Below are 12,124 nucleotides of genomic sequence, written 5' to 3'. Positions count from 1 at the left end.
CAATAAAACGTACACCCTATGAAAGCAGGCGTTCACATTTTAGCACCTTTTTAAAGTTCAAATTATCATCTGCAATTGCTTTTAGTAATGAAATTTAACCTGTATTGCTACCTAATTAATGTTGAAATAAACAGAACTAATTGAACTGCTAATAACTAATGGTTATTTGCTGTACTATATACGTGGCATACCTAGGAAGCAGCAGCACCAGAAAGTCAGATCTTCATGTTTGCATGTGAAAAGACTAATTAGAGAAAAAAATTGTAACACTTCCATTCAAGCAGTGGTCTAACCTGGGTTACTTAATACTAGATTTTGATATTGGCATGCAGTGTAGTTAGCAACTTTATTTATCTTTAGCTCTCTGCTTATCACCCATCTGATAAAGAGGTTATAGAAACATATAAGGAATTAAAATGAGTATTTTACAACTTCTTTAAAAAAAGATGTAGGCTTGATATACCTCATGTTCATAGCTAGCATAGGAATATTGAAGTAATCTGAGTTTTAGATTTTACAAACTGAAAGTAGGTTAAAGATCTTAAACATGGAAGATAGATGTGGGATTTTAAAAGAACTACACACAAAACAATAGGTATGTGAAAACTTGAAGACCGTGGTTGGGATAGGAAGTCAATCATGACAAAGCTAGAAGAAGAGTGGTCCTGTGTCAAAGCGATGAATTGGATTTACAGAGCCCAGAATTCAATTTCTGGCATAGTTCCGCATGACTCGGTACTCATGAGTATCTCAATTGCCAGTTATAAAATGAGTGTGGTAACCCTATTTTCCTTTTAAAAGAAGTCTGATATGTGTGTGGTTCTGTGATGTGGTGGTGTGTGTCACATGTGAGGACATGTGTGTCTGACTGCCGTAGAGAAGGAGTATCCATCCATGATCAGAGGCACCTGTAGGGCAATAATCACACAAGCACAAATGCAGGTAAATAGAATGTACCCGCTTCTCACTTGGGCAGTGTAGCTTTCTTTCACTCCTAATATGTACCAAACAAGTGAATTCACCCACTTTTTAAATTTTTCTGGGCACTAGAAAGTAACTGTAGTTCAGGTACAACTAATAGCTGGTTTCTGAACTTTAATAGCAAGTGCTTCTGTAAAAGTTATAGGAAAATCACTTAACCTAATGGGATCTCAGATCTCTTTGGGATACTGAGGTACTACATGAGTGATTGCTTATGGTGTATTACTTTGATGTTACACTGATATTTGAAAAAAAATACATTTTTCTTTTCTTTGTTTTCTCTCCAACTAGGAATTGCTGATATTTTTACAGAATTTGCCCACAATACACTGGGGAAATGAAGAAATTAGTGTACTCCTGGCAGAGGCCTACAGACTAAAGTTTGCATTTGCGGATGCCCCCAATCATTACAAGAAATGAATATAAAGAACCAGAAATTGTTAAGACCAACATGTTCTGCAGTATTATGGTATCAGTTATTCTGGTTGTGCTTTCAGTTCATTCTTCTTTCATTTGAATTAAGATGACCATTAAAGTTCTGTTAAAATTTACAAAATGAGAACAGGATACCAAAGAAATGGACACAGCAGGATATCAAACATTGAATGAACTTAAAAGTGAACTTTCTTGCTCAACGTAAAAAAAGATTTCAGTTGTCTACTACATAATTTCTTCTTTTTTCCCCTTCTGTAATTAAGACAATTACTGTCTGTAATTTCTGTCTAGCAATTGTTATATGTACTTGAGACTTAACATTTCTTACAGAATGATTATATGATTATTTTGGTGTCATCTGTAATAACTTTATCAGCCAGTATTGGCTAGTGATAAAGAATTATTTATTCGGAGTGGAAAAAAGGAATTTCTCAGTCATGAAGACCATTTGAGATAGTAAGGCCTGTGTTTTGAGACTTGTTATGTCTCAGAAGACATTTATATTCTCATGCCATCTTTTCTTTTTCTATGGAATGAAAATAGAATACTTCTATAGTATAAGAAAATAGAAGGTTGCAATGAGAATTGGTGACAAAATTAGAACATTTTCCAAACATTACTAAGTCTTGTAGGGTGCCTCAGAAGCTTTGTTGCCATACAAAGGAGTTACTTAAAGCTTAAGATTCATTTCTAATGCAAAAATAAATCCCTCTGTATATATTTTGGAGTTAGGTTTTTTTTTTTTTTAATATTGAATGAAATAAAGGATGAGGTCTTGTTAAAATAACTAAAGCCTTTTCTTAATGGCTTTTCAATTTTTCAGTATGAAAGTTCACTTTTAAGAGACTTATATTAAGAAGTTTGGTTTACAAAGCAGGATGCATTTTGATCTCAGTTGTTGCCTTATTCTCTATTTCTAGCATTTTAGAAAAGGAAAATTAATACATCTGTCTTAAGCTTATTTGTTTCATAATTTGTTTAATAGCTTTTTCTCATATTATTCAGAGGAAAAAAGAAGGTAGTTCCTAATAACAATAACAGCAACTATATACTCAGATCATTTGTGTCATTAGCAGAATAAAAATCCTCTGTGACTTTACAGAGTAAAATTAGTGTTTCTTCAATAATCATGGGATTCTGAATAATTTCTTAAAACTTACATAATTTAAGTGCACTATTTATTTGCAGGAAATCTTTTCAGATACGGATTCTGATGTTGCTCTATTGGATGTAAATAAACTCATGTTAATTTGTGCCTACCCTATATGGAGGTTATTAAGGGTGAGAGTTGCAATAGGCAGTATACTGGGAGCTCAGAACTGTTATTCTTCATTTCAATTCTAGAGTTGCACAGTGTTGCACCAAAAGTGTAGTGCACTTTTAAGTTTGGGAAATAAAAGATCTTCAAGAGGTTTTCTCTTATGATATGTTATTGGAAGATTATTTTCAAGTCCTTACAAAATATGTATCTATGTATTTTTTTAAAAGAGCTTTCTAGATATGTTAGTTACATTACTTGTTTTAGGGGCCTAAGTTCTTGACACCAAATTTTTAATAAGTTACTTAGGTGTTTCAGGGTAAATAGAATACATTTTTACCAACATGTGATTATATGAGATCTGTATTTTAAAATGATATAAAATCATTAGTAGGCTGAAAAATACCAACCTAATTCAGAAGCAGGAGGGTTTGGTGACTAGGATGTGTTTCTGTTCTGCTGAAGTCAGCTGGAGTCCTTAGTTCCAGTGTATAAAAGTTCAGGCCTCCTAGATTATTGCATTTGTGCCTACAGTGTGTAGTGGCTCTGTGTTTCTTAAATGTCAGTGTACTCTTTTCTGTAACTTCAATTTATGGTCTAATGTATCAAGATTTATCTTTATGTTTACAAAGAATGTCATATTGTGCCTAACGGAGTATCTACCAATAACAGAATAAAAGAAACCTGAAACTTATGACCATTTGCTTTAGTTAAACATAGTATCTTCAATCATTTGTTAACAGAAATGCGTATTATTGTGACTAGAGAGAAGACACATAGCATTAAATGTACAATGTTGTAAGGGTTTTCTGTAATTTTTTTTTATTAAGATGTTATTTAGGTAGTTACATGTAACATAAAAAGTTGACCCAGAGTCATCTGCTGTGTCAGATGCTTCTGCATAACATTTATGAGACTGGATACATAAAGTTTCCTTCACCCGGTCGACTTAAGTTGACTGCCATGTCTTCCAGATTCAACAGGTACCTCTTACTTCTCTTGGAAGAAAGTATTACCATGTTACCAAAAGAGGTCACATTTACTACTGTGTCTGTGTCAGAAGTTGAATATTGTACTTGAGCACATTGCTTTTTAAGGATAGTGGGACATTTCCTAATATAATAACAATGTTTATTAATATATAGAGAGATAATTCTCTGGAAAATATGATATAGGTATATAAATGATATTTATATATCTATACAAATAGAAATAGTTTTCAGTAAATAGAAGGCCAACATTTATGTAAAATTTCAAATTTTCGATACTTTAAAAATTTACATAAAATCATTTCATTTTATTAAAAAAAATCTTATACTTTAACAATTTTACATCTCAGGTAAAATGTTATTCCAAGCAAAATATTACAGAGAAAAGGATATAACTCTATCATTATTACATCCCATGCACTTATTTTGTCAAAATTCAAGATTCTGAGTATTATAAAATTCCTTTGTAAAATGTATTTTCTTATGAAGGAGGCATCTTGACACATCACTAGTGAATCCAGCCAGTAACTTCACAGAACTGATGTGAAATATTGAAAGTTATAGTGTCTCAAATGTGTGTTGAAGAATTTCTGTAATAAAAATTAAAATAACAATGTACAATATAAACAGATTTATGACTACAGTGTTTGAAAAATGTAAATAGTCAAATATGTAAATACAATACATGGGATAGGATAGAAATGTAAGTTTGAAATCTTATGTAAGTCTGTAATTCATTACAAGGAATTAGTTACCTTATTTTTTGGCTCGGTTCCATATAGAAAGGCCCATGAATTTGTTTTTAACTTCAGAACTGTAGAATAAAAGTATGCAAAGTTCAGTTGTATGCTTCTGACAAATATTAACACTGAGACACTGGCTAAAACTGTAAAAGTGATGAAAGACGAGGAAATAAATGCATATTTATGAAGTGCTATATAGAGTGGAAAAGCTTTTTTATTGTTTTCATCAAACACATTCCATGCTACATCCAAGTGTGTTTTAGGTGTGCTTATTTTTTTTACGGTCTTCATACCCTATATCACAAGAGCAAACGCAGTGGGAAAAGCTCTGTTCTCAGTTAAATTTCTGCAACTCTCTGCCCTTGTATCTTGTAGCTTTTGCAAGTTAGTAAGGCAGACAATTTAGAAACGTATGTCTCTGCACACACCATATACCTACAAGGTACTGAGCATTTTCCATGGAAAGGGAGCGAGGATAAATTTGACAAAACAGCAGAATTAAACTGGGGGAGTGTATGAAATACGGGAAAAGCAAACAAATGAGGAAGTCCAGAGTTTTGTAGACTTGGGAGGTGAGGAGAAGAAACTTCAGCTCAATATGGGGAAACAGTAAAAGGCAGTGAAAGGCTTGCTAAGGTCTGGAAACTGGAGAATGATTTAAGCAGATCAGCAAGCAAGGAATGATGCTTTACGTGTACGGAGAGGATCAAGTTCCTTACGTCAAGGAAGCTGGAGGGAGAGTTCCAATAATTAAGATGGGGTTGGTGAAAGAATATAACAAGCTTCTTTATATGGAAAGCAAAATTAATAACTTCTCTTAGTACTTCAAAAGCCGAACTGTTAAACAATACGCACGTCTTTCAGGGGGAAAGACGATAAAAGAATGCCAAGGGCAATCTTTTTATTACATGCCTGAGTGACAACAAATTGTAATCATGCTGGTTTCTCACCCTGAATGGAATTTGTGTTTCTCCATCTGCAGATCCTGCAGAAAATCAACAAAGAAAGAGATTTCAAATGACTTTTGAAAAGCTGCAGAAATCAAGGAGGATGGACTAAAGGTCCTGAGGGTTTCACAAGGGATGTGTTGGGAGACATAGCTATTTGTTTATTCATTTGCACATATAAAAGTATAGTAGTTCTGGATATCTCTCATATTCTGGGCAAGTATCCCAGAGATTTAAATATGAAGTGTAACAGAAAGGACTTTCCAGAAATCTGACCCACACTTCAGATCATTTCCTCCTTGAAAACAAGGGGGGGGGGGGGGGGAAGCTTTGTAGGATGCCTGGAGCAATAATCTCTCTAAATTCTTTGGAGATGGGAAAAGTAGAGAGGAGGTAGAAAAGCTCCCAGTCCAACAGTTGCTCACAGAGAATGCCCTGCCATCAGCTTCTACTCATATATGTGAAAGAACTTCAACTCAAGTGCTTCTAGTCAGTGTATGATGGAGAGTAAAGTCCCTCAACAATTTAATTCCAGATTGCTAGCATTTTTGTAAGTTAAAACTAAGATCTTGCATCCCATATGATTCCTTAAGCTAAGTGTAGTTGAGGCAGCACTGCAATAAATAATTAAATTGCTATGGCACTGTGTCAAAGAACCTTCTAATGCTTCAAAAGCTTTTGTATGTACCCTGCATTCAAGTCAAGAGACATGCAAGGTATGAGAGACTGAGAGAGATACTATGAAAAACCTCTCAAAGACAAGTACTCTGAAACTTAGATTTATTTGGCCAAAAGAATTCCCTGCAAGCTTCCGAATGAGAATTGATGTGTCCTGTCAGTAAAGCATGGTAATTTGAACTGGGTTTCCAGATGTATGCTTGCGTACAAGCTTCCTCAGCAGAGAATTTTAACGTCTGAGTTTGCCACCAGTACAGACTGAGATCCTTTGGAACTTAAGCTTCAGGCACAAGCTTATAAGCTTGAACTGCAATACAGACAGTCATTTTGCTCTTGATACAGAATTAGCTAGAAACATCCAGAATTTCATTTCTCACAGATTTCATTACTGTGACATCTGAATTTTAGAGAGCACGAAATCTACTTTATTCCAGATATTTCTCATCCCACCATCACTTATCCATGCCTATTCAGAGATCCCTCATGTGGGGATGAAGACCTTTCTGAATTCAGAGGGAAAAAAAAAAAAGGAGAATGTAAGCGTTTTATTGCCATTAATTTCTGATTTCCAGAAAGGATGCAGATTTCCCGACAATGTACCTCTCGGAGTATTTGGACAACTTCCTCCTCAAATTCAGGCTGCTGACTCTTACACATTGCTTTTGAAATTCAGAATATTTATTTTCACATATTTCCATTTTCCTACAGAAGGAACTGAGATTTCCAGTGAACAGTTCCTGCTACCAGTACAAAGGACTTCTGTATGATCAATTCCCTTCACTATTTTAGCAGCATCAAAAATACTCACAAAATATGTAGCTGTCATGAGAGCTCACATGAAGTAACAAGATGTCCAGGATTAGAGATAGTTAGATGGCTATCTTGCTCATAAAATGTCCTTTTAACAACTAAGGCAACTCAACAGACTTGGGAATTTTTCATCTCTCTTGGTCTAAAAACAAAGTCAGTAACTCCAACTCAAAGCAATGCTTGTAGAAGTACTTGTAGGCTCAACTTAACAATAGGTTATGTATCTGGAGAAAAATTATAGTCCTATACCTGCCTGGTCATGTGCAAATTTCTCCTAAGACATCAGTGAGGATTTGCTGCTACCTTATAGAATATATGATCTCAAGCAAATATATAACTCGGCTTTTGCATGCAGGAATGAATGAAATAAATTGACATATTGATAAAGAAAACATGTTGTTAATATATGTTTTCCCAGGTATTTTACCATTATTGCATTGGTGGAAAATTTTCTGCAAGTTTGAAAAAGGGGTACATTTCTCTGTCACCAAAAGGGATACATTTCTTTGTGACCATTTTGCTGGGCGGCCAATGCTCACCTTCAGGTAAGAACACTGAGGCAGCCTTTATATTCTGAGTGTGGAGGCAACACAAGAAACTTTACATATATGTTTCGAAGGTAAAGAATAGTTGCTGGATGTGCACAGTAATCCTCTGTGATGTAAAAGTTTAATAATTCAAATCATGCTGTCTAATACTACATCTGTTTTCTCCGATAGAATAAGATCAAAGACCATCTTTCCCCACCAAGAATCTGCATGTTTGTGGTAACTTGTTTTCTTAATGGAAATACTCTAAAAGTAAAATATAAAATATGCTGTCAAATCAATTCATCTGACAGGTTACTGTAGCTGGCAAAGGACACCCAAATCCAAAAAGCATTCCACAAGAAAAGAGGTAAGTGCCAAAAACTGACCCAACAGGAGGGTGTACGTGGACAGGATGAGTTAATGTATATGAGTTAATGAGTTAATGAGTTAATATATAATGAGTTAAGTAATCACTTTATCATATTTATGCAAGTTATCTTTCTAGTTCTACGGTCTGTCAGAAATGTAGTCATTACATCTGAGCATGTCATTCATACTTCTTTTATAGTCAGTGGAGAGGAACAGGTCCTTGTGGGTGCAATTCTTCCTCCCCTAAGTAGACTTCTGAACTATGTCAGTGAGCTGCACCTTAAAAGTTTCTCTGTCTTCCACTGACACTAACAGGAGTCTAGGGCGATGAGCTCATATTTAGAAGTCAACATTGTCAATATCCAGGTGATCTGAATCTCTCCCAGATTTGAAAGAGATATCCTTAGACTGAGCTTTCCATAAATAAATCATAGATCTGAAAGTGGGATAATATACCATCATGAAGAAAAGCAAAACTTTAGATCATTAATAATCTTACACAGATTTAAACTGTTCTGAAATTCCTCCTAAGGGTAGCACAAACATTGGACTAAAAATCTCCCCCAACATTGTCTATCTCTTGCAAGTAAACTAAAGAAAAATTGTTACTTTTAAGTCTATGAACCTGACCCTTCATTTTATGGAGTATTACTCAAATTATAATTCTGTATTTGGAAGTCTAGCAGCTGCTAACAATTTTAATTTGAAGCAGCATATCTGTACATAGAACTAGAAAGAATCAGGCATTAATTCTGTCAAATGCCTTTCAAAAATTTACACCTGAAGTTCAAATTTTATAGTACATGAAGACCAAATAAGCTATAATCTGAAGGACACATATTGACTTGTTCGTTGCAGCTGCTGCATCAACCTTACTTAGCTATGCTTTAGCTCCAGCTAAATAGCGGTTCAGCCCATTAGCTTGCTGTTTATATTTGCTATCATTCATGCTGTGAATAAACTATAGCCCAGTAGCACAGCCAGAGATAAAAGTTAGTACCCTTGCATGCAAATTGAAGTGAGTGAAAAAAGAAATGTTGACAAATTACTTTATTTTAAAATGGGATCTTTGCACCGGGATCCTAACACTTGTTATGTGAATAAATACTATAAGCTGCTAAGTAAAATTTAAAGGAGACAATATACCATTCTGTCTAACTAAAAGTAATAGTAATGGTAGTGTTTACTCTTCCTATTTAAGTAGCATCCAAACCATATAATCTGCTTTCCAGACAGAGAGGAAGATGAAGATCCTGCCTCACAGAATGGCCCATGCATGTCTAGATGTCCTGGAAGAAACTGCCGAACGCTGCAGGGGACTAACGGATAGGGTGGTGTTATCCACCAGGGAGTCAGGTCTTGGAGATGTCCAAAGGCGATTTTGCTCTTCTGCTCAGAGCCACAAACCACAAACTGGTGTGCAGCTGTGTTCACTTCATATATATGCGTAGTACTCTGGAAGATGGAAACAGATCAGCAGCAAAATGATCTGATTATTTCTTAATTGAATGCATTCTTTCAAAGAAAAAAACACCCAAACAAACAAGAAGAAACGAGCAACCTGCCAGCAACATGTTATTGATCCACAGGAGAAACAGCTTTAAGAGTTACTCCATTGTTGTGAAACTAGACAGTTTGTTGCTGGCCTGGGCTCTGTAATAATTCATGTACAAGTCTGGGTTGGATCCCCATAATTCCTTACTACTACCATTTTGGTGTGGATTAGGAGACTTCTGGGGCTGAAGATGCTGCTTCACAATCATCTTCCAGAGTGAAACAAGACGTGCTTGCTCTGGTCAGTCTTTATTTCAGTGCTTATCATGTCAATATGCTGGTGGTTTACTGGCACATAGTGCAGCTTATCATATGTCACCGTAACAATCTCATTATTAATCCCACCAGCTGGAACACTGCAATAATGAAACCAAAAAGTCCCCAACAAGCTCTATGAGATCCATCTAGAGGTAGTGTGAGTTAAACCCTCTGGTGAGGTCTACCACAAAGAGAAATTTCCTAGCAGCAACCCCTGGAGAAGCCCTTAAAATATGTGCTAGATCCCCAGTTGTAGAAGTGTAAGAATTTTCATCCGTTTTAAGCTTTGTTTTCCTTATGACAGGATTGTAGACCAGGCCAACTGCTGGAGAGTTAATGGCAGCTTTCTTGTGGGGGTTAATAAGATGGTTCGTGTGTTCCATCCATATGGACAGGGATGGGTAATAGGCTTTCTACAAAGTATATTGCCATGCCTTACCCTGCAGCACTATCTCAAAGACAGCCTCTTTGCTGATGTTATTTCAGCTGCATGGGTGCTGTATTTCTGTCAGCCCCACCTCCTGCTTGCCTGAGAGCTCCTGGAGCCTCACCGGCCGTATGGGGACATTGGAGCCAGTTTTGTGGGAAGATTCTGGTGCTGGCATTGCTGGGCAGCACGGTGTAGAAACTCCTGTCCACTCTTTCCCCTGCTTTGCCCCAGATCACTAGATGTCCTGGACTTGGAAACTTTTATTCAAATGTTAAATTTCTGGACCCAGCCACACCACTTCACCAGCAGCTGTTTCTTCCTTTCCCTTTTGCAGCCATCATCTTCTCAATTTTGTAGTCTGTCCTCATCAGGATTCACTTTTTGAAGTTCTTCAGGGTAAAATGTCCTCTTGATTGTTTCATGACCATAGTCTGTTAAGAGATACATGGATACCTGTCCCCTTCTAACAATTTCAGAATATTTTATCCCTGAGCATCAGCTCATAACCTTTCTCAGATCTCTCTTTTGTTCTAGACACCCTGATGTTGTCTCGCTTTTTGAGCAGATTCTTCAATTCCTAACACATCTGCACACACAGGTTTCCAAAGCCTTGCGGAGCTGAAAGGGCTCACAGCCACAGGCCTGGCTCTCAGCTGTGGGGCAGCTGCGCCTTTAGCTCTTTAGGAGCTCTGGTGACACACCAAGGGAGCAAAGACAGGCTTCCTCCAGGTAAACCAGAAGGAGGGGCTGGTCCTGCCCGCCAGGCACAGGGCAGCCTGTGAACGTGTGGGATGTGACTTGAACAAGACGGGGACCCCCAGGGGTAAAAAGAGGGGGAAGTACACAGTCATGTGACCAGCAGCACTTCGGGCCAAGTGGGACATGTGACTGCCGAAAGTTGGAGCGGGGCACCCAGCGCTTCCCGTCTTGGATGAAAGTTGCCCTGCGGGCTGGGAGGGTCGGGCTTGGGAAGCGACCAGTCCCCGCACCGGCCCCTCGTGCAGCCAGGCCCCTTCTCTGCCCGCAGCGAGGCCACGGGCCCACCTTAGTCGTCAGCGCTCCACTGCATCAGCAACATGGATCTTTTGTCTTGCTACTTGCGTATGCTGATTTTATTTTGTAAAACCTTCTTGTGAGGGATTGATGTAGAAAGTTTCCATAAGATAGCAGTGGTACTCTTTCAACTTCAAATTATCAAGCAGATCCTAGGGAAACTGCATCAGGAGTGACTGAGCAGGGCTGTTGTCAAGATACATGTTTTCATTCTAGATGACTGCCTGCACTTCATTAAATTGCCCTGAACTTTTCGTTTAGTTGTTAGACTCCTTTCTGACAGGCAGCACAACCCCGGTTTTCGTCCAAGCTTGGAGACAAGTGCTTGGAGGAAAATGATGGCTCAGAGAGAATATGCACTGTATTTGCGTGATGTACTGTGGAACTTGACCAAGGGATCCAGCTAGTACCTGTACAGAATAGATTAATACAGTTATAATACATAGAAGTTTGGTTTCAAGCAGTATTGTTTTAGGATCCTGAGGCCCATTTTGTATGGGTATATGTATCTTGGACAATTTATTGGTGACTAATAAATACTGCCAGTTGTTTTAAACTCAGTTCAAAAAATCTCCTGGGAAATATGTCTATGTACTTTTGGAATTTCCGTAAAATCTGATATTGGACTTTAAATGTTAGAACTGTAAAAGTATCTTACTAGTCTTTTATATCATGTGGCAACTTTATAATAGCACAAACTTCAGTCTCCACTTTTATAGAGTCTTCTTTATCAGCTTTTGTTTCCTTATATTTTTTAAGGCTAAACATACTAACAGGAGCTGCAGAAGGAGGAAGTGATACAGCATCAACTTCTGACTTATTGAAAAGCAAGTGATTTTAACTTCAGAAGTAATTGGCGGGTTTCTTTCATGGTTGGACTGAGTGAAAGGGAGTGTAATTTGAGGAATCTGAAATCAAGTTTAAGTACTGAGATTGTTTCTTATTAAAGAATAATAAGAAATTGGGGTAAAAAAAAAATACTGATAGATCTGAGGCAGCCCACAGCATAAGAGCTGCCAGTTTCTGAATGGAAACTAAGTGTTGATTATGTTTAACGTGCAAATTAATTTCCTCTCTAGAGAAATGAAG

General features: G+C 37.1%; 1 protein-coding gene across 3 annotated transcripts in view; it reads left to right on the top strand.

Moving 5' to 3' along the window:
* The window catches only part of TBC1D22A (TBC1 domain family member 22A), a 200,173-nt gene extending 195,573 nt beyond the window's left edge, over positions 1 to 4,600 (top strand). For all 3 annotated transcript variants that reach the window (XM_067315862.1, XM_067315871.1, XM_067315852.1), the window contains one exon: positions 1,273 to 4,600. In XM_067315862.1, the coding sequence (XP_067171963.1) occupies positions 1,273 to 1,401 (129 nt within the window). In that variant the 3' untranslated portion in view covers positions 1,402 to 4,600. The remainder of the gene's footprint in view (positions 1 to 1,272) is intronic.
* Positions 4,601 to 12,124: the final 7,524 nt, after the last annotated feature.

This window comes from Apteryx mantelli, chromosome 1 (assembly GCF_036417845.1).
Source record: "Apteryx mantelli isolate bAptMan1 chromosome 1, bAptMan1.hap1, whole genome shotgun sequence".
NCBI lineage: Eukaryota > Metazoa > Chordata > Aves > Apterygiformes > Apterygidae > Apteryx > Apteryx mantelli.
Note: the sequence above shows the minus strand (reverse complement) of the source record. Positions and strands in the feature narration are given on the sequence as shown.